Source organism: Acipenser ruthenus, chromosome 8 (genome assembly GCF_902713425.1).
Source record: "Acipenser ruthenus chromosome 8, fAciRut3.2 maternal haplotype, whole genome shotgun sequence".
NCBI lineage: Eukaryota > Metazoa > Chordata > Actinopteri > Acipenseriformes > Acipenseridae > Acipenser > Acipenser ruthenus.
This window is the reverse complement of record NC_081196.1, coordinates 27,801,560-27,825,468: the sequence shown is the minus strand read 5'-3', so window position 1 is coordinate 27,825,468 and position 23,909 is coordinate 27,801,560. Positions and strand designations below refer to the sequence as shown.

General features: G+C 38.1%; 1 protein-coding gene across 10 annotated transcripts in view; it reads right to left on the bottom strand.

The window, feature by feature from the left end:
- The window catches only part of LOC117407178 (paraspeckle component 1-like), a 153,682-nt gene that overhangs the window by 93,699 nt on the left and 36,074 nt on the right, over window positions 1-23,909 (bottom strand). For all 10 annotated transcript variants that reach the window (XR_009329349.1, XR_009329352.1, XR_009329350.1 and 7 more), the window contains exon 6: window positions 15,270-15,375. Coding sequence is in view for 5 of the 10 variants with exons in the window: in XM_059028778.1 (XP_058884761.1) it covers window positions 15,270-15,375 (106 nt within the window). In the remaining 5 variants the exon portion in view is untranslated. The remainder of the gene's footprint in view (window positions 1-15,269; window positions 15,376-23,909) is intronic.

The window sequence follows — 23,909 nt, the reverse complement described above, 5'->3', positions numbered from 1 at the left end:
TTTATTGTGCAGTTACCCAGCACTTCCTCCAATTTCACATGACAAAAATACAAAAATGCAGCAAAAACAAAGCAAAACTGTTTTTTTTAATCTTTTGCTAAATTGCATTGCCTTTTACGCAGTTCTGTGCATGGGTAACATTTTGATTTCATTTTGCTGTTGGGTCGGTAATGGGGATTCTTACATACTGCTACAATACGTTATCGGATTTAAAAGTATGTACTGTATTACAGACAATGTGTCGACAGTCGTCTTTTGGCAAGTGGTATTTTCAGAATTATATTGTTCTGAATTAATCCTTATGTTGAAAATATAGTACTGTACCAACAAAACCAACTACATTACCTCTAAATGGAAGCCTACTTATTTTAAAACAGTCCTTTCAGCTATGTATTTTTGACATTGTATCTTTTTTGTGTTCCCTGAAAAAACGGACAAGGGTTGGAACAGACCAAAATGAAATAATCAGATATGCGTCACACTCGTTTAGCCGTCAGTGAAGTAGGGGTGAGACCGAATAGTCGAACATTCGACTATTCGATAACGATGGCACCTATCGACAAGTGAATCCAACATTCGAAAGTTAAAAAAAAAAAAAAAAAAAAATGTATATATTGATTTTATTTTAAAGCCTGTACTGCTGATTGGCTCTCTATGTAGCGGTAATGAAGATTGACTGGAGGGTGGGATTTGTTATTTCTTGTCTGTGATTGGCTAAACTAGAACGTACCTCGGCTAACGATGGCTTCCTCACAGAAAAGTTCTGCATGGAAATACTTTGACAAAGTAAATGAAAACACTGTTAAGTGTAAAATATGTGCAGTGCAATTAAACTACCACAAATCTACAACTGGTATGTTAACCCACCTAAAAGCCAAACACCCTTCTGTGACGCTAGCAACGACAGAAAAGGAAAGAGGACTGCAACAACCCGCCATTGCATCCTTTGCGGTGAGGCCTCGTCAGTGTGACAACGTACGTGCTGAAAAAACATCAGCCCTTATTGCTAATATGGTGGCAAAGGATATGCTTCCCATAAGTTTTGTTGAAGGTGAGGGATTTCGGGAGTTGATGAAATTTGTGGAACCTGAATACACAGTCCATGCACGAAAAACCCTGCACTAAAACAATTACCACTCGACTCGAAAAAAATGCATGCCGATTCAGCAGCGTCTGTCCGCAGAAACTTGTCAAAGGCTGAGAAGGTGGTGATTACTACAGATGCGTGGACTGCACCGAATACCGAGTCGTACGTCATAATAACCTGTCATTTCATTGAGGATTGGGAAATGAAAAACGTAGTTCTACAGACTCGCGCCACGCCAGAGAGGCATACAGCAGAGAATCTCGCAAATGTGTTAAACACCGCTGTAGACCATTCGGGTTTAAGGGGGGAAATCACTGCCTGTGTTCACGACAATGCCAGCAACATCATCTTCGGAGTTTGTTGAATGGGACTCGAATTTGTGCTTTGCACACACTCTGCAGCTCGCCTTCAACGATGGCTTTAAACTTGGTGCCATACATAATGTAGTCGGTGCGGCCAGCCGTTTTGTGTCACATTTTTATCACAGTGCAATAGCTACTCAGGCTCTGAAGTTGAAACAAAAACAACAAACTCTGCCTGAGCACCGTCTGCTGCAGTATTGCCGGACCTGATGGACATGCTGATTTTTTTAAACAAGAATAATTGAACATGATAATAATAATGGACATTGCTAGCCTAACTATTCCTAAAGTTTTTGTTAGGATTTTTTTTTTGCTTCCATGGAAGGCTAGTGCGTTAATGCCACTCAGGCCTTTTTGTTCATTCATTCATTCATTTATTTATTAATATTATTAAGCTAGCTACATACATACATAGCAAGCTATTGCCTATACAGGCAATTTATTTTTTATTCACTGGAACTCGAACGCACAGGTATGTTGCCGATTTGATTTAACGTAGACCGGTAGTCTGCATGTTGTGTGTGGTTTGAAAACGTGGGAAAAGTAAATCGTTTAGTTAAGTGGATTGTATAAATTAGCTAGCTAGATAGTCTAATGCATTTTGTATTTCGCGGTTATGACCGGAAAACATTATTGCCACAAGGATGCTAATGTTAAGGCATTTGCCTCGCAGCTCACATTGCTAAACTATTATTGAATGAAAATTAAATTAATAATTGAATAAAAATTATACAGGAGACGCCCATATTTTTTAAGCAAGCGTTTTTTTTTTTTTTTAAATTGTCATAACCTTTATAGTTCATTTGAAATTGTAATTAACGGAAAAGCTTGTGACAATATCGGCAAAAAAAAATAACACTTGCTTGCAAAATACGAGAGTCTCACACGAGAGTTGACAGGTATGCTTATGTTATTGCTGCTGTTATGGCATTTCTGTATGTTTCCTAATAGGAAGGTGTTTTTTTACATAGCCTAATGTTTATTTAACAAAGTTGTTAAAGTTGTTGTGTTAGCTAAGTATTTTAAAATAAAGTTCAGAATTTATTGCAATTGCAATAATTGTCACTTTGCATTATTTCGCATTTAATGTACGTCTCATTTTGAATGGGGGGGGGGCGACTATTCGATTATCGATCTCAACAGCTGTGGAATTATCGATAGTCAAAATATTTGTCGTGCACATCCCTACAGTGAAGTCAAAGTGACTGTACTGCTGGATTCAGCTTTTCTCGGTGCTACTTTTAAAGGCATCGTTTCTTTTCAAAATGTCTGAAACGGTTTGCCTTGTGATTATTCATTTTTCACTTTGCTCTTTGTGATGGTTTTGGGAAACTTTTTTAATAAAGTGCAAATTTTATTTCAAGAGATAGTTTGTTGTGTGGATGTTTACACATTTTATTAGCTGTTCAACAACTGCACAATTCAGAATGGCACCGGCCAGACATTTGAGTAAATATGCAACATCTTGCTTTTGTTTTGGTTTTTATACTAGTTTTCATCTTAAAAGAAGAATTACATGACCTGGTGCCGGATTGCAAACAGTCAGATTTACATTGATTTTAGGCAGCAGAGACTTAAAAATCATGCCGGATTCCAGAAGAGACAGGTTTCGGATTGTAGAGAATATCACACTATTGATTGTATTTGTAATCAATTGATTTGCAATCAAATCAACTAGGATGTCTCTGTTGTCTGATGACTTTTTTTTATTTGTAAAAAGCAATTTGAAATATTACTTCAAAGTTCTCAATATAATTCTCAGTAACATCTCTATAAGCCATATCCTGCAAAATTCAGCTATTCTTACACTGCTTACCCTATCATATTTATGTCCCGCCTCTGCTCACTAATGATTGGACAACTTCAAAACCAGGGCAGTTCTCCGACTCTCCCATTGGTTAAACCTACTAAAGACCTTTAACCGAGGCAGAGAATACCTTCAACTGTTTATGTCCCGCCTCTGCTAACTTATGATTGGACTGCCGCGGAGGAAATGCAGCAGTTCTAAAATTCTGCATGTTTAAATTGTTAAAAAACAAAAATAAAACATCTGGTAAAGCCCTCTTATGAGGGTTATATTGCTATTAGAAAATTGATACTTTAAAACAAAAATAATATGTTGCTAATACAAACTTTTGTTTTCAATATTCTATGAGTAATGCGGTTTGTTCATAATTCCATCTGTGGTTTGGTAGTCTTCAGGCTTCATTATCCCAGCACAAAACTGTCGTTTCTATTTCCAATATCCTAAATACCTTAATACAAAAAAAAAAAAAAAATATCCTTCACCAACATGGAGCTGTTCTTCAGTTCAGGTACCTCATGCACAAAGCTAATGTGAACAATTTGTAAAAGGACAGCTTACATATATATATTTTTTTTTAATCAGGATTTGAGTGCAGGTTCGTGTATTTGTTTGTTGCGCTGTTTTGGGCGATCGAGCTGGCTCATGACATCCAGTTCACCAACTAAATATATTAATGTGGAGGGTGGACACGCATTGTCTTCAGACATAGCTGGGATCAAAAAAAGCATGGGGATTAATACAGTTACAGACATTTAAGCAGCTCACTTGCTCTTTGTGTAACTTTAGCGTAGTTTTTACAGCAAGGGTATTCTCAAACAGCTGCTTTAATACTATAACAAGTGTACACCGCAGTTCATGGTGTATTTGTAAGTGGTTTTATACAGAACTGTAAACCCACTAGAGATATACAGCATGACAGGACAGACACAGCAAAAAACAACAATAAAACAAAAAGCTGCCGGCATTAATAAGGTGAAATACACCACTGCTAACCATAAAAGCGCCCACTTTCTGTCGTCTTGGAACCCACAGTAACAAATGACCTGTTCCCTTGCAATATTTAGAGCTGTGTCACATAAGGACAAACAAGCAAATTAACATTTTCAAGTGAAATGCAGGTTTACATGTGAAAATGTGTGTGGTTTTCCTGTGTTTTTCATTATTTACACGAGTAAATGAGATTTGCCCTATCCCTCTTTGGTCGTTTTTTCCGGCAACAAACCTGATTCACACGAGTAATTCTCCCAAACATGCACGCGCATCACCACTTCACATGTAAATAGCCTTGCATGGAAACTGGCCCATTGACAGACAATATTCATTCAGAGGCATGTACTAGAACAGAGATTTTCTTTCATCAAGCAGAAAAAAAGGTTAAATACATGAATATTGTATTTATGCATTTTCCGGTGGATTGATTTGGAACAGTGATTAAACATAAATTTTAAAGATAACATTTGATGTCCTTTACCAGAGGTTAAGGACCTCATATTGACCAATTAGGTTAAAGGAAATCTCCAATCCATTTTCTAATAAATAATTTTAAGGTAACACCTGGTACTGTAAAACAGGAGTGCAAACACATTTCTTTCCCTGTTAAGTGTTCCTGGATACAATGCTCTGTCACCCACATATAGAAAATTCCTGTGAAGAACCCTGAAAATGTAAATGCTTTTTAATGAACAATAGACATGACGGTATTTAAACAAACAAACAAAAAAACACAAAAAATTATACTGGATTCTAGAAAGATTCTGTATCGAGGTGTCATAATATTCCAGAGCTCTGGACCACCGTTTCTTGAATGCAGCCACCAGCAGAATTTTGTGCAGCCACAGCAGCCCCCCAGCAACTCCTCTGTTAAATCAACCTTTACCTTAAATCAGCATCGGTATCCACCTTTCATTCAGAAAGCTTGACTTGACAAAGTACTAAAATTACTAATATACTGAAAATTTAAACAGAGGCTTGGCCTAAAATGTGAAAAAGTGTGATCTGTTTCACTGATATGGCCAGAGTTTAATGACAATCAATCAAACAGTTCATTTTTACTGGACAACATTGTTAATGAAACTTAGTTAAGAGAATCATAGAATACAGCTGTGCACCAAATTTAAAGACATTGGGATTTATTAATTTGATCTAAACAGTGGCAGACTTTGTGTATCAAGGTTATTAAAAGCAAACATCTAACAGCTCTTAAGTTAATTTCTGTCTGTAAAAATATGTAAAATGCCTAGAAGGGTCCTGCGATTGAAGCGATTTAAAAGTGTTGTTTGGCTCCTCCAATTGAATTTTTCCAAATGTATCTGTGAAAGGGTACATTTTTACAGCAAAACAAATGGAGATAAATCATAGAATACAGCTGTGTACCAAACATTAAAACAACTCAAAGTGTACTTTCTCTGTTCAGAAACCTTAACCCTTTAAGAACCAAGTGTTTGGGCTGTATTTGACTCTCTTCCTATAAAAATTCACTAAAAATCTATTTTTACAGTACCATCTGGAAATGGTTTTCCATTTTTTTTTTTTTTTAAGAACATTCTGGGGAACATTAAAGAAAAAAAATATTTTTTTTCAGCACTGTATTTAGTATGTTTTATTGTTTCTGTATTCTGCTTAGTGTTTTCAGAGATACATGTATAAAAAAAGTGCGATTCTATGACCTGAGGGACCTTACAATACTTCCTGAAAGTTTTGTTGAAAAAATTAATGTTTGGGCAAATCACAATACATTGTTTCACCTCAGTGATTTTTAGCCATTTGCCATTCTATCTTTTAAATAATAATTTTTCTTTTTTTTTGGTTCAGGCCAGTGTAGAGAATATTTTACAGTACTTCAGAAACTATAAAAAATACTTTGATTTTCCATGATCACGGTCCTTAAAGGGTCAAGTGTTTTAGCAAGATAAAATGATGATTCGATTTCATTATTTCCACCTTTACAAAAGTGTACACTCGTTTACATTCACCTTCTCCAAGTGCAACCCGCGTGGAGGGCTTCAACCAGCCAGTAACTCTGTCCCTTTCCACAGCAGGACAGGTCAAATCACTATATTAAACACAACATTTATGTACAGTATAGGAGGTTTTGAGTGAAGTGCATGACAAAAATTATGTACATTTTAGAATGATTTAGTTTCTCACGGTCCATTTTATCATGTTTTCATGAAAAGAAAAAAAGTGGGGCGGTTAAAATGTACTGAGGATATCTGTGTAAAAATATTTATGCTTAAGGGTAGTGATTTTTCTGCCGTATGCTAAGCTATCAGCATTCTACAAGAGGAGAAATGACAAGCACCATGCATGATATAACACATGGCTTTGTCACCACATGGTTGAAAATGAAAAAAAAAATATATACTGCTGGCATTTGCTTAGCATGAGATTTGTACTTTTGGAATACATACTATGATTGAATTTGGCTGGTCATTCATTCAAATGCATAACATTTAACATACCTATTCAATTAGATCAAGCATGAGAATGGTGCCGAGCAATAAACACGAGTGCCAAAGCACACAGGACGCAATGTGAACGAAAAAAAACTGAAACCTATATACAGTTTTTTCCACTCCGCTGAGGCAAGTAAGCTAACTTCACTCCAGTGAAACTATGCAAGGAAGGTGCAAAGACTGGGGTTTATGTTGATCTTAGTCATTCTGTCCTTTAGAATGACATTTTAAGAAACTGTTTTCCAAACAGGTCCTCTGCCTTTATGACCTTTCAGTAATAGAATGAAAAGATAAAAAAATAAGGTTATGCAAAACATTAGAAATTTGTAATAATTCAATACAATTACCTATGAACCATCCCAGTATCAACATGGCTACTGTACAAACCACTGTAACTGTTGTCGGTATATAACAGTAATGCATGTACTACTGTAATAACCAAGCACTGCAGCTTATTCATATATTTAATTTATGTTGTCTTGAAGGAGTACACATTTAGTAGTTATATCACAAATGACCTGAAGGTTTCCTCATACATTGTGCCTTGTATTTTGACCATGCAGTCAGTTCATTCTACTAGACAGACAACCCTACGAAGGCAGAAACAATTTAACATTAATACATAGGGCTATTTAAAAAGTTTATTGCCCACTTTTGAAAAAAATATTTTGCTAATGATTTAAAAGTATGCCATCCATCAAGAAGTGCTGTGTGTCCCTGTAAAATGCAACAATTACATTTATTACTAGTACTTTATTTGACACAAATGATTCCCTGTTAATGCTATAACACCTATATGGCCATTGGTGATGGTCCTAGAATCTTGTTTAACATAATACAATGCTTCCTTCTGCCAAGTTTCATTACACTGCAGCAATATAGATGATGCCCCAATTCATATTTTGCACATCTTTTATTTTGACTACTGTACTAAATGTACAACACTACAGTCTGTCCCAAATACAAAGTTTTGGCAAGAATGACCTTTGCATTCTAGAAGGTGTGCTATGTAGAGCTATTTATTCTAAATAAGATCACCAAAGCCAACTGAACAGCAACCTCAATCTAGGAACATTTTTTGTTGCTTTAAAATACAACAGAGGGCAAGTTATGCTTTGGCTTGTCAAAGAAGTATTTTCTAAATCAGAAATCATCTGAAATTGAATCACCTCAGTGTTATATATTGTTCGAACAATTTAATACAGGTAGAGAATGTAAAACAACTACTATAAATAAACTGATGTATTAGAAGTTAAGCCTTGCTGATTTACTACTATTGCTAATTGTATGTTTACAAACAAGAGTTTCAAGTATTGTATTTGTCACAGATGATTGAGTAAGAATGAGTTTGTGAAGTGCTAGCTTTCCACAAATATTACATTTCACATATTTACAAAAGCATACAATCTTGGAACACTAGCTTTTAAAAGCTAGTTTCAAGTTGTAAAGATGTAGCTGTACACGTCACTTAACATCTTAAATGTAAAACAAAGATTTATACAGATAATATAAATTAAAACTTGATTTTATATACAGTTCTGTTAGTTGGAGAAAATACCTATTTGAAAAAAAAGAAACTCCTATAAATCACCAACTACACTACAGTGGTAGCCAAAACCAGCTATTAACGTTGCAATACTGTCACAGTGCGATAACGTAAGTGTTGCAGCTTAGCCATTCTGTTTTTTCCGACTACATTAAAATCAGCAGCACTTCATTTGTCCTGCCACCAGGTAGCAAAAGAGTTCTTCAAGACAGAATTGACACAATATGCCAAGGCCAATCACGATATCAATCAATAAATACAAATGTATTTATACTTATGTCATAACGCACATGCATCAACATTTTAAATTAACATAATAAGAGAAAAGCAATAGGCAAGTGTATGTAAATAAACTATAATAATAAACTAACTGACAAACAATTAGCAAAGCACCCCTACATACGGTAAAAATGCAGCAGCGGCTCTAACAGTAATTATGAATACGAGACCACTACTCAAAACAAACATGAATTTTAACACAATGGTTCTAAACACAGCACTCCTACACGTTAAATGCAACAGCAGCTTTAAATTAATTAAGAATACAGGAGCAATATTTACGACATGCAAATACATTTAACAGAATAGTTCAGCAACTGACCAGAACATTGGGGAACTCCTCACTTTGTCATAAATGACAAGGTAGAAGTCTGTCTTTGTTTCTTTAAAATAAAATGTGCCATTTCATCGTAGCAAAATAATCATTGTGTGAAAGTCCCTGACTTTGAATGAATTCACAAATGATGTTCAAAGCCTTTAAAGTTTCTGCTCAGAATAAACGGGGCAATGATAAATGACGGTGGTTCTGGAAAGACTAAACAAACCAATCAGTGTGCTTCAAGATACTCTCGCGATCACAAGTCAGTTTTGAAAAGATTTAATAAACAATTTGAATTTGATGATGGCGAGTTATCAGGTTACAAAACAGTAATGTATCCGTTTTGAATCGCTTAACAAATAATTACTATTGGGGCCAAAAGGTGTTCTTTTAACCCTTTGCAGTCCTATGTTGGACCAGGTCCGACATTACATTTTCCTTTTCCGGTCCGATGTCGAACCCTGTCCAACATCATCAAAAAGACATAAAACACTGGTCTCTAGTCGTTTTTTCTCCAGAAAAAGCTGAGAAAACTATTCAATGGCCAAGTGAGACCGATAGGAGCTGAGAGAAGCCGGAAAAAAACCCCCACATGATTGAGAAGTTTGGTGATAAAACGAGTGATCAGGAGATGATTTATCGGTATGCACGACTATGAAGAGGTATGTGAAAAATATGATGCAGTACTGAGTGTCCTGTTGATATGCAGTGCCTTTTAAACTTGTTTTACTGTGAAAAAATACTTTTAAAACAGTGCGTCTAAAATAAACTACGAGTGTGAAAATAAATTGGACCCGACGCGCCTGAGATGCGCTGAATAAATGGACCGCTAAGGGTTAAGCAAAGTTCCCGTTCCTTTAGGCGGAGCATTTACAATGGGAAAATTCTGTTTCACCAAAAGGTTGTTCCCCAAGTCTTCTCTTAACACTAGAACCGCCACGGCAGTCATTTTGACGGTTTGAGGTTTTCAAATTTAAATTACTCTGTGTGTCTGAAAGTTATGCGGTTGTCCATTTATGACTTTTCCTAAATACATTTAATAAACACCCTGACGGCATTTGAAAGGCAGGAGCATGAAAATAAGGAAGTTATAATCCTACCCACCTAGAACCGCCAAAGCCGTTATTTTGACTGCCTTTTACAATTCATGTTTTTATTTCGAATATAACCTACAATATTCTATTTTTATATACAAGCCTGTTGTTCTCTACTGGACCTGGCAGCCATCAATTCCTTCATTTTGTACAAGGAATGCACCGGTGAAAATATCAGTAGGAGAGATTTCATCTTGAAGCTAGCCACAGCGCTTCGGCAGAAACATTTCAAATCAGAAAACTGAAAAGCAGCAGGCTGCAGCAGCTCAACCTGGATTCTGTGCTGTACCAAGTGACACACATGCAAGAGAAAATATGTTAGTTTCATTTTAAATTAAAAACAAATTTTGTTTTTACAGTTTTGTATGTACATATACCTGTTTACACACGTTCTTTTGAAATGTTTATTTTATTTTAGTTTTGTATTTTTTGAAGTAGTGCTTTATATGTGGTAAGTTAGAAAATAAACCCTTATGTTAAATTGTTCAATTAAATACAGCGTTTCGGCTGTGCAGATGTTTGATATGTTGTGCTTGAATAAAACTTTTGAGTTGTATCCGATAGTTTGTCTTTCATTAGGCTTCCAAGCCGTAGGCTGGGGAAGCCTGTTGTTTTTGTTAGGATTATTATTAGGCTTCCAAGCCGTAGGCTGGGTAAGCCTATTGTTTTTGTTAGGATTATTAGGCTTCCAAGCCACAGGCTGGGGAAGCCTATTGTTTCTGTTAGGATTATTATTATCATTATTTTTCTTTCTTCCGAGACCTCATCGCAGGCTTATGAAATCGGGTGTGTAGGTAGGTGGCTATGTGCAGATAACAGGTCAGGTGTCCTAACTTGCGCAAGTCACATGGTTTGGCAGCCATATTGGATTTTGTGGAATTTGTTAAAACGCCTATGTATCGGAAACCGTTTACTGCAGAGTTCTGAAAACTGCTATACATGTTGAGGGATAGTCCATGATTAACTGTTGTTAATATGTAGCTGACTGGTTCTGTGGTTTGGCAACCACATTGATTAATGACATAAAATTACCATAAAAATATAAAATCATCAAAATTCAAAACATCTTTTCTGAAACCGCTTATCCGATTGAAACAAAATTTGGAATAAAACATCTCAGTATGGTCATCTGTTACGCTTGTTCAAGGGAAGTTGCTACTGTGAAAATCATGGCGTCTACGCTGCATGACATCAACATACGAAACTGGCTATAAAACTGCCTATAACTTCTTATCGGCTGCACCAAAACGCACGAAATTTGACACGGATGTAGAAGACTATAGGATGTTGTGTCGTGGTCAATATGCGACCTTTGGTCACATGGTGTGGCGGCCATCTTGGATTTAATGAAAATTTTGGACAATATTAAAAAGTCTTCTCATGAACGGTAAATAGTACAGCTATGACATTTTGTACATAGTGCGCACATGTCCACGATTGATTCTACTTAAGGAAAAATGGATCGGTCACTTGGTGTGGCAGCTATGTTGGATTTTGCGTAAAACGCTTAAACAGCAACTCCTCATGAGCCCTTTGGCTGATTGACGTGAATCTTGGGTATACGTTATCTTTGTGCTGTCCTCTAAAAAAGTTAGTCAGGAAAAGTTCCTAGATCAACAAACATGACCGCCATGAGCCAATCAATATGGCTGACATGCCAGTTTGCCCAAATTTCACTTTGCAAGCGTATCTTTCAGGTAATGAGTGGTATAGACAGAACTGTTCAGAATCGCTTGCTCTATTAAATACAATTGCAAGGATGAAGATCGCAAAGTTATTCACAGAGAATCCCGCCCCCAAATAGCGGACATTTTTGTATAATAGGAGCTGATCAGCTTGTTCTGCTGTAATGTTGTTTGTTTACTTAAAACAACCACGTGGACATGCAAGTGTAGCCAGGCAACCAGAGGGAAACATGCGTGTTATAGTTCTGTCGAGCTAGTAAATTAAAAAAAAAAGAAAAAGAAAACTTCAACCAGCAGAACTTCAAAAGCGCATCACGTTCTGGCTGTCCCTTTAGAACTGCAGTGCTCTCTGACACTCGTGTCAGACAGCGTAACGACATGAAGCTGACAGCACAGATGTACTAAGCCTGCCGTGTACTTGTGTATTTATGTTTTTGTCTTTTAAATATAACAGGTATGTGCCTCACTTTCCCTCATTAATTCCTCTCTAAGGTATTTTCCGTTATGTTTTGTCTTTAATTTAGTCAAATTCATATTTTTAAAATGGTATGTATAGTTAAGGGACAAGTGGCCATCGGGTTATTAGCGGCTGCTAGATGGGTGGGTTTATACTAATTTGTGTTGAAGTAATTAGTTAAATTGTTGTTTTGTGTTTGTATGATTATTATTTACACTATCATTATTATTTATTTTAAATTCTCTGACACTCGTGTCAGACAGCGTAACGACATGAAGCTGACAGCACTGATGTACTAAGCCTGCCGTGTACTTGTGTATTTATGTTTTTGTCTTTTAAATATAACAGGTGGAACTAAATAAAATAGAGCTGGTTTATTGGACTCCAACAACCTGGTCTGGGTTCATTAATTGAAACAAACAAACAAAAAAGAAACACACAACGCAAACTACACAATGTAAATAAAAATTATCACCCCGCTACCTGATTTTAATTCGAGCTACAGTAATTACTTCACCGGAGCGCTACAGTTGTGTCAATAGAGAGGGCACAGCGAGTCCGCCCATTTATAGAAGAACCGGGTTTATTTATTTTATTTTTTACTACAGCCCCGAGAAACGGTAGGCGTTCGGGCTATCCTGGAGGACCATTGGTTTTAGATGGCCTGACTCCAGCGCGTCAGTTCACAGTTACCTAGATTCTAAAGCAGAGAAGGGGCGTTACACAAGCATATATAACTGTAAACATACCGATACACACACTGTAAGTAGGGTTGCCACCTTTTACACAGACCAAACCCAGACATGCTTCGGAAACAAATTCTGGAAGTGATCACGCAATACCTACAGAGTTTAGTAAGACTGTCTCTCAAATCTTGCATTTCTCTCTCCCTCCTCTTTGTTTTATATGCATGGTGACTGACTTGTGAATACTTTATAGCTAAAGCACTTAATTGTAGTAATTTCTTAAAACCCACAACTAATTTGGTATTATATACTGCCCCTGCTAAACATTACATAAAAGCAGTTTAGTAATACTACTTTTATATTGGAATATTAACTTCAGCTCTACCTACTGCTTGGAAGCCGTAAAGTTGCTTGCAACTCTAGTTTTAATATTGATGTTGTTTAAAATGTCATGACTGCTGGTGGCGGTTCTAGTGTTAAGAGGTTTCCTATATGCAGAGACTATATGTATGGCAATAAATCATACATACCAGGTTTATACAGTTACTTAAAAATGGACTCTCATACATTACCTTTCAAATCTGTATCTTTATAATTGTGATGATCTTTGTCATAAAACTAGGTACTCTGGGATACTGTTTTACCCTGCTGGACCACGTGCATTGAAGCTGTTCTCTGATTGATCAATTCCTAGTTGTTGCACGACAAAATAAAAAATAAAGAGGATTGAATCCTATTTATTTTCGCGTCGCTCCAGTGTTGCCCTGGTATCAAAAGTTGAAACAGAGCAAAGTGGCAAACGTACCGAGTCCCCTTCCAAGTGAATTGAGACCACCATTCCAAGTGACCTCGGTTCACTTGGTTTGATGCGCATCCTGGTGCGATGGTTCTCAGAGGTTTCACATATCACTCCACACGAACCAATCGTACTTCAATCCGCATCAAAGGGTCAAACAAACTAGGTGTGAAAGTGCCCTTAATTATGGGTGATCTCAAGCAGACAGGAAAAGGCAGATTGTGAAGAACTGTTTGTACGAGTTTTTTTCATTGTGAAATTTTGCAATTGTGATACCATATCCGATGTCTATGGTCCGAGTACTATAAACATATTTTCTGTTTTGAACACTAGTTCTCCGAACTACCGCAAAACCACCAATATTTTAAACATTTAAATATTGTATTTCTTGCTCTTATTGTATTACTTGTATTGTAACACTTGAAATGTATTTGCTTACAATTGTAAGTCGCCCTGGATAAGGGCGTCTGCTAAGAAATAAATAATAATAATAACATAAACATTTATTTTAAATTTTATTACTACATGCCCCACCTACAGAAACTGTCCCCTCCACTTTTGAAGCCAAAGTTACACCAGTACAGTTCAGGAAAATCCGGCACCTATGCTTTTTACAAATGTTTTCCATATTACCTGAAACAATTTAAAATGAAGAAACCAGATGTTTTTGTACCATCTGGTTCAGTGCGCTACAAAGATAATTCTAGGAACAAGACATTTCATACTTTTTTAATGGGAGGCAGGGTCAATGCTAGTTCTATGTAACCAGCAAAACGAATTTCATACAAAACTAGTATACAACAAAACAATAAATAACATAATTACTGTACTCACTAGTCGTCCTAAATTAATTCTTACTGTACATTGTCGACTTTTGTCACCCTTGGGAAATGCATTGTTGACAAGAAACCTATTAATTTCCTTTTCGGTCTTAAATGTGCACACAGCTGCATGGTAAGTGAAAATAAATGATGGCCATGTATTTACAAATAAATACACACAAATTTATCAGATTAGAAGAGGGATATTTATTTATTTGCTCTGCTTACTGTTGGTGTACGTACCCATTTTTAACAACATATTTTTTTACTATTAGGCATCTCTTTAGCAAAAGTATTGCTTAACTTCTTGATATACTGTAGACTTCAGCATATTCGATCTATTACCGCAACCGTGCAGTACGAAACTTACTTTAACTCAATGTTAGCTTTGATCTTTTGGTATTCATGAGCTTCATTGTGTGACATCCGCTGGTGAAACACTATTACAGTCATAATCTAGCCTGCAGAAGATGTAGGGCAGGTTAACAAAACCGCATATCACACTGACTTCAGTTTTATCGTGGAGAGTTCCGTACCATATTTCGACATTTTTATAGCTGGTTTTGGCTACCACTGTAGATACTTATTTAGAGATACATGCAGGTAAATCAAACAGTTTACTGCATTAAAAAAAAAGGGTTCACAGAAATCCACCCTAGTCATTGTAACTTGCTGATTGCCAACACAACCAGAAACGAAAATCAGAAACAGAATACGTATGTCTGATGAAGCAGTAAGACTTTTAAAAAAACAGCTAAAAGAAAGCCAACGAGACTGACTGCACAGCATTACAGTAACGTACTAAGCAATCCTGTGCTAGTGTATTGCAACACCCTCAATGTGTAACGTGGAGAGAAAATTGGTCTTTTACTCACGTTATCCATAAAATTGGACTTGAAGCCATCTTGTTGCCGCCTCATTTCCTCTTGCTCTCTCTGCCGCATCATTTCTTCTTCACGTCGTCGTCTTTCTTCCTCATGTCTAACAATGCAACAAACAATATTTCGCCTTTTGCAACCAAAAATTATGCACCACCTTATCCAAAATCAGACCATAAATTCTTTCAACACTGCAGACCTCTAAATTATATTGGGGCATTCCCCAGATCTGACTGTTTTAGATGGATGTTTTTGTAAAGTTACAAAGTAAATCAACTATATCGTTAGGTTATTATCATAATCCTGGTTCTGTGAAATAGAAATGTAACCATTACCGTATGGGTATTTACCTCCTAAAGATCCAGAAACCTGAATAAGACATATCAAAGCTGCTCGCAGAGCCTGTGACACAGTCCTGGCCCACCCCCGAGGGCATAGTGACAGATCTCAGTGTCATTTTTCATTCAAGCTTGCTGCAATCATGGACGCAGCAACCTTAATGGTTACATTTCTAATTTCAGGGAACCAGGGTTATGATAATAACTCCATTTTCCCTTTCAAGCATGAAATCTAACCATTACCTAATGGGTGAGTGTACCAAAGCCGTCAAGGGCAATATTGCAGAACGACTGGAATGCTACAAGGCTAAGTCGAGAAGCTGCCTTGTGCATTACCCCAGTAACAGTAGCTAGGGCTAAAAAATTGAGGGAGAACTCACCTCTGTTTATGTTGTAAGGATCAACCCCGAAGCCACCCTTAACACTCTCGTTCCAAAGCCAGGGTTTTGTAAATCCAAGACGTTTAGTCGATAGAACCACGTAAAAGCATGGGGAGTGGCCCACACCACTGCATTCCAAATGTCTCTGACAGATGCACCCTGGAATAAAGCCCACGAAGTTGCCATGCTCCTGGCTAGTGAGCTTTTCTGAAGTTGGCCAGCTCATAAGCAGTCCTAATCGTGTCTGCTATGCACGTGGACAGCCACTTGTTACACAGAGCTTGACCATGGGAATTAGCCCCACAGCAGACAAAAAATTGTTTGGACTGCCTCCAACTTTGTCAGACTGGAAAGGAGGTGGATGGAAAGCCTCCAATTCTACAGACTGGTTGTCATGGAATGCCGAGATCATCTTCAGCAAAAAGGCCAGATTGGTACAGAGCGTAACCTTTGTCCTGGCCTCTCTAGAAGTGAGCTCCTGGGGACATGGCAAGCTGAAATAGCTGCCAGCTAGACCTTTAAATGTAGAGGGGGATTTCCCCTTGTCAAACAGGTCTTGCAAAAATTGCATTATTACTACTATGGGACAAGTCGTGGGGTCAAACCCGAGGCCGACAACACAGCTGAAAGACGCCCCACTTATACTCGTACTGGAAACATGTGGATGTTGCTCTGGCATTTTGTAGGGTGTCAATAACCTAATGTATCAGGATGCCATAAGGCAGGGCTCTACAGCACAACAAAAATTTAAATTTAGGCACACGTGTGCGACTAGAAATTCCTAAAGGTTGACTATAAAAAAATAAAACGTTTAAGATGAAAGTATAAAAAAAAAATTAGAAAATTTACAAATCTAAACTCTCATAGCTCAATGGTTATGTACTCTGGGAATGCAGTTTATTGGTATCCACTGCCCATTGTTAATCACACATTAAAAACACCGCCAATTTCACTGATTTATCAGTTTGATGGCTACTCATTTCGACAGTTTGAAAACTTGTCAAACCAGAGGAGGAAAATACATTTTCATGAAATTGGAGAGGTTGTAAAAGAAAACCGTGATGAACAAAATTTAGATATATCGGCATCTTTACAAGAAATGAGAAATGAAGATGTGTCAGATGATGAAAGCGAAGAGGGAATTTTGAAAAGGGCTAGGTTGACACAGTTGATGGAGAGTAGCAAAATAAAATACAATTTCAACCGACAGTGGCTAAAAGATTTTCTCTGGCTTAAGTTAGACAATGTTAAAAAAATAATCCATGTTTTCCACGTTTTGTCAGGATGCAGGGGAACTGATAGCATACATTTTTAACAGGGAGCCAAAAGTTAAAATGTGAAAATATATTAAAACACAGTACTTCAAAACGGCATGCAATGTGCATACATCCAGAAACGTCAGCCAGACCATCCCACTACCATCCAGGCTGCCATAAACGGGCAAGTAGCACATTTGGAGGAAGATGCTACCAGGCAGTTAAAAATAAAATGTAACATTGCATACTGTATTGCAAAAGAACTGCCGTTAACAAAATTTGGTCCACTGATTTTGCTGCATAAAAAAACAACATTGACATCAACCCAACATATGATAATGACGTGTGATGTGCAATAATGATCAGTCAAATTGATGACTTCCGCTCATTACCTGGCAATTTTAATAGATTGGTACACAGATATCTCTACCAAGGAATGTGAGATTGTGTATGTCTGAATTCTTTACAATAGAAAGCCCGTCAATTGGCTTGTTGGACAACAGATGCTACTGCATTCACATGGAAAAGGTAAGTCAATTAATCTCTTGATCATGTTTTAATTCTATAAATTAAAAAGCACATTAAAATTATGACTGTTGCAATGTTCTAAAATTACGCTACTAGATTTGGATTAGCGTTTTGTTTATTTAAAATAAACCCATTACTTAAAAAAAAAAAAAAAAAAAACTAGTAAAAATAGATCTAACTGTGCATACACTTTGGGAGAAGTGAGACAACAAGCAGTAGAAAAGTTGACGAGCACAGACAGTAGCGCTTTACCAGGCAAATTGAAACTCTGGTGATTTCAGTTTGGTCTACTGCCAAGGCTGCTGTGGCCACTGACTGTGCACGAGGTTTCTTTGACAACAGTAGAGAAGCTGGAAGCTTTAATCAGTTCATACATCAGGAAATGGTTGGGAGTTCCACACTGCCTCAGCAGAGTATGGTAAAGGAATACTGCAGCTACCAGTCTCCGCTCTAACCGAGGAGTTTAAGTGCGCCAAGGTCCGACTGGAAATGATATTAGTAGAGTCACGCGACAAATGCGTATGGAGGCAGCACCGGTGTTGAAAACTGGAAGGAAGTGGGCGGCAAAGAAAGCTGTGGAAGATGCAAAGGTTGCCCTTCGAATTGGTGATATCATAGGGCATGGAAGAAGGGGTCTTGGTCTCAGTTCAGCTCCTCCAATATAGCACAAGGCAGCCCCAGCTTGTGCAGGGTTGTAGTACTGTGGTGCTCTGTTGTGCAGGGTTGTAGTACAGTGGTGCTCTGTTGTGCGGGGTTGTGGTGCAGTGATGCTCTGTTGTGCTGGGTTGAGGTGCAATGGTGCTCTGTTGTGCTGTGCTCTGGGGTCTGTGGTAGCTCAGTGGCTAAAGCTCCCGACTCGCTAGTCCTCTGCTACACAAATAAACAAACAAAAGCACAGTGCTCCGGCTGCGTCCCCTTAGTACTGAGATTTGCAGCTCAGATCCTTTGTCTCTCTGTCATAACGCCCTATGGCAGTGTTAGTAATGTGATGTGTTTTGAAGACGGGGACGAGAGATCAAAATCATCAGGTGACTTTACTATCCAATTACATTCCGTGCAAAAATCCCTATGTCTGTGAAGACATTGAGAAGAGCTGGAGAAACCACAGCAAAAATCAACAATCTAAAGTAGAGTATATAAATAGTATTTCATTTTATTTTACAAGAATAAAATATGTTTTTTGTATTCCTTTTATATTGTGTGCATAATTTTATACATACTCTTGAATATTTCTGTTATTATTATTTATTTCTTAGCAGACGCCCTTATCCAGGGTGACTTACAGTTGTTACAAGATATCACATTATTTTTACATACAATTACATTATTTTATTACACTATTTTTTTTAACATATAATTATCCATTTATACAGTTGGGTTTTTACTGGAGCAATCTAGGTAAAGTACCTTGCTCAAGGGTACAGCAGCAGTGCCCCCCACCTGGGATTGAACCCACGACCCTCCGGTCAAGAGTCCAGAGCCCTAACCACGACTACTCCACACTGCTGCTGTTATTATGTATATATGAAATGTTTATTTTACTGTGTATACATTTTGCTAACTATATATGTATATATTCTCTCACACACACACACACCATATAAAGTTTGTTTTTGTTGTTCATACAAAAATAAAATGTAAAACAAAAAAAAAAAAAGAAGATACAACTTGTGTGTTTTGCTTTATTGAATATGACTATTTAGTACATAGGAGCCTAAAGGGTTAATAGAAATTGTATTAATGTATTGACTTTTTTTCCTAAATATTATTTTATATAACATTTCAGGGGTAAATCATTTCAAAATCTGGTACCTGGAGTCCACATTCATTTCTGAAGAGGTTAACTTAAATCGCACATGTGCACCTTAAAAATAAATAAATAAATAAATAAATAAATAAATAAATAAATGGTTAGCATAGAGCCCTGTAAGTCTGCATCAGAGTTGAAAACCAGGTCTCCTGGGCCAATAAGGGGCTACTAGGAGCACCTTGGCCCGGTCCTGCCTCATTTTCTCCAGACACAGAAGGAGCATGGCGAGTGGTGGAAATGCATATGACAGTTACCTCGGCCACTGGTTTGCAAAGGCATCTACTGTTAGCGGGTCCCCACCTCCTATTATAGTGAACCAGAGGGGACAGTGGGTCGATTCCTGGGGAGGCAGAGATCTATCTCTGCTCTCCCAAACCTGTCCCAAATGAGGCTCACCACCTCCTTGAGCGAAGATCCGCCACCCAGTTTGTCACCTTGGGCAGATATACTGCCTGCAGTGAGAGGAGGTTCTCATGTGCCCAGAGCAAAAGCTTCAGGGCCACGCGATGGCGACTGGGAGACCTGAGGCTGCACTGGTGGTTAATGCAAGCCACCACTGTTGTGTTGTCTGTACGGACAAGCACATCTCCCTCGACCCTCCTGCAAAAAACTCCGCAAGGCCAGGTAAACTGCCTGTAGCGCCAAAACATTTTTGCGGAGACCCTGCCAAGGGGGGTTCCACACACCTTGCGCACCCCTGCCATTCTACGCAGCGCCCCAGCCCAGGCTGGACCCATCACTGGTGACGATCTCCCTTCTGGTTGTAGCGGACAGTGCAGTCAAATCAGGTTATTGCTGGATATTAACATACGCTGTTTACCCCTTCTCTGCTGAGGACCTTGTAACACCCTGTGCTACAGGCATTTTTTGAATTTGGGACTCTCCTGGCTTACATCAAAATTACTCTATGTTCCTTTTCAGGTACCTTGTGAAAGTATTCGGCCCCCTTGAACTTTGCGACCTTTTGCCACATTTCAGGCTTCAAACATAAAGATATGAAACTGTAATTTTTTGTGAAGAATCAACAACAAGTGGGACACAATCATGAAGTGGAACGAAATTTATTGGATATTTCAAACTTTTTTAACAAATAAAAAACTGAAAAATTGGGCGTGCAAAATTATTCAGCCCCTTTACTTTCAGTGCAGCAAACTCTCTCCAGAAGTTCAGTGAGGATCTCTGAATGATCCAATGTTGACCTAAATGACTAATGATGATAAATAGAATCCACCTGTGTGTAATCAAGTCTCCGTATAAATGCACCTGCACTGTGATAGTCTCAGAGGTCCGTTTAAAGCGCAGAGAGCATCATGAAGAACAAGGAACACACCAGGCAGGTCCGAGATACTGTTGTGGAGAAGTTTAAAGCCGGATTTGGATACAAAAAGATTTCCCAAGCTTTAAACATCCCAAGGAGCACTGTGCAAGCGATAATATTGAAATGGAAGGAGTATCAGACCACTGCAAATCTACCAAGACCTGGCCGTCCCTCTAAACTTTCAGCTCATACAAGGAGAAGACTGATCAGAGATGCAGCCAAGAGGCCCATGATCACTCTGGATGAACTGCAGAGATCTACAGCTGAGGTGGGAGACTCTGTCCATAGGACAACAATCAGTCGTATACTACACAAATCTGGCCTTTATGGAAGAGTGGCAAGAAGAAAGCCATTTCTTAAAAGATATCCATAAAAAGTGTCGTTTACAGTTTGCCACAAGCCACCTGGGAGACACACCAAACATGTGGGAGAAGGTGCTCTGGTCAGATGAAACCAAAATCGAACTTTTTGGCAACAATGCAAAACGTTATGTTTGGCGTAAAAGCAACACAGCTCATCACCCTGAACACACCATCCCCACTGTCAAACATGGTGGTGGCAGCATCATGGTTTGGGCCTGCTTTTCTTCAGCAGGGACAGGGAAGATGGTTAAAATTGATGGGAAGATGGATGGAGCCAAATACAGGACCATTCTGGAAGAAAACCTGAGTCTGCAAAAGACCTGAGACTGGGACGGAGATTTGTCTTCCAACAAGACAATGATCCAAAACATAAAGCAAAATCTACAATGGAATGGTTCACAAATAAACATATCCAGGTGTTAGAATGGCCAAGTCAAAGTCCAGACCTGAATCCAATCGAGAATCTGTGGAAAGAACTGAAAACTGCTGTTCACAAATGCTCTCCATCCAACCTCACTGAGCTCGAGCTGTTTTGCAAGGAGGAATGGGCAAAAATTTCAGTCTCTCGATGTGCAAAACTGATAGAGACATACCCCAAGCGACTTACAGCTGTAATCGCAGCAAAAGGTGGCGCTACAAAGTATTAACTTAAGGGGTCTGAATAATTTTGCACGCCCAATTTTTCAGTTTTTTATTTGTTAAAAAAGTTTGAAATATCCAATAAATTTCGTTCCACTTCACGATTGTGTCCCACTTGTTGATTCTTCACAAAAAATTACAGTTTCATATCTTTATGTTTGAAGCCTGAAATGTGGCAAAAGGTCGCAAAGTTCAAGGGGGCCGAATACTTTCGCAAGGCACTGTATATTTTTGTCACTGAAGTTTTTGTGCTTTATTATTTGGACAAAAAATACAGCTATTATTGTAAACAAAATGCAACTTCATAAAATGTATTATACCTGCATCACATTTACTCCCTAAAATGTTAATGGTTTGGTGTAAGAATGTAGAAACTTTTAATTTGCTGGATGTGTATGTGGAAATCTTTTCGGTTTTGGGGGGTTTACATGCTCTAGACAGATACCAGGCCACTTTTAATTTGCCACTTTGAAAAACGCAGCACATGGTCTATTGTACCCACCCTGATTTCAAATGGCCACTACTCCACCAAAGAATAAGATAAGTATATATTTTCTGAAACTGCACAAGATAATAATTATATAAATGGGTAACATGACCTTGTGTGTCAATGGGGTGTTACCCACAATCCTTCTGCAATTTGAGGTAATGTCACTGCATATCATAAGTCACTTTTTTCCCTTATGTTTGGACCTGTGAATCTAACAGCTGTTGTTCCACTGTTAAAGACAGTGTTTCTAGATTGCCCCATGTGTCCTGAATTGAGAAATACCAAATATGTGCACCTTTCTATAGTTTGTCAGGCATTTATAGGTCCTATTTGAACTTTCCCCTTCCACAAGGTAATGTTGCTGCATGACAGCAAATGACTTTTAGTACCTTTTTTTACTGGTCATGGTGGTTTGTTATTATTATTATTATTATTTGTTTATTTAGCAGACGCCTTTATCCAAGGCGACTTACACAGACTACGGTGTGTGAGCTATGCATCAGCTGCAGAGTCACTTACAATTACATCTCACCCGAAAGACAAAGAGGTTAAGTGACTTGCTCAGGGTCACACAATGAGTCAGTGGCTGAGGTAGGATTTGAACCGGGGACCTCCTGGTTCCAAGCCCCTTTCTTTAACCACTGAACCACACAGCCTCCTGTTCTGGGGGTTTAGTCGTTCTAGTACTCATGTACCATGTGGTACCTTTCAAAACACTCCTCCAAAACAGAGGCCTGTCTGAGGGACAGTGCAGACAGTAGTACCATGTATCCCTCTGCATGCCCTTGTGGTAACATACACACAGACTGTTTAAATTCATTCGGGATGTTTCACAGTACAATCCAAAGATAGCCACCGCTTGCATTCAAATAGGCTGTAAATTACATAGAACAACTGTGTCACATTAAATATATTTTGTTGGTGAAATGTAGTGAAATTAAAGCCAACGACTGAATATGTTATGTAATAACTCCTCAATGCGCGACCCTGAGTGAAAAAAACGACAATCCAGATTTATTTATTTTACCATTTATTTCAATTGGACGTACCACATACATCCTTATCACTGGGAAAGTGGACGTACCAGGTACGTCCGTAGCACACAAGAGGTTAAACTTGTTTGAGAAAGTTTCAAGTTAATGTTTTCCTCTCTCCCACCACCAAATCTGTTCTGAAATCTGCTATGAAGTGGGAATAGAATCAAATACGAAAATGGCTACAATCATGTCCTGAGAAGGCAGCTCTAAAGGGGGCTCTGCTCTACACGGTAAACTCTAACCAGAAAAGGGGACGATTGCAAGGACCCCACGACGGCCTCGTCACAAACTGCTTGGAATTAACTCACACAGAAAGGAACTGAAGAGAAACTTACAGCTGTTCCGATTCTGAGACCTGCATCCCGTACCATAATTCTAACCAAGGTTGTTTAAATTAACTTAAACAAATTTCCAGGTGACTTGTAATCAGAAGGGTATGTAATTGAGGACTTTCAGTGAAATATTCATAATTACCCAAG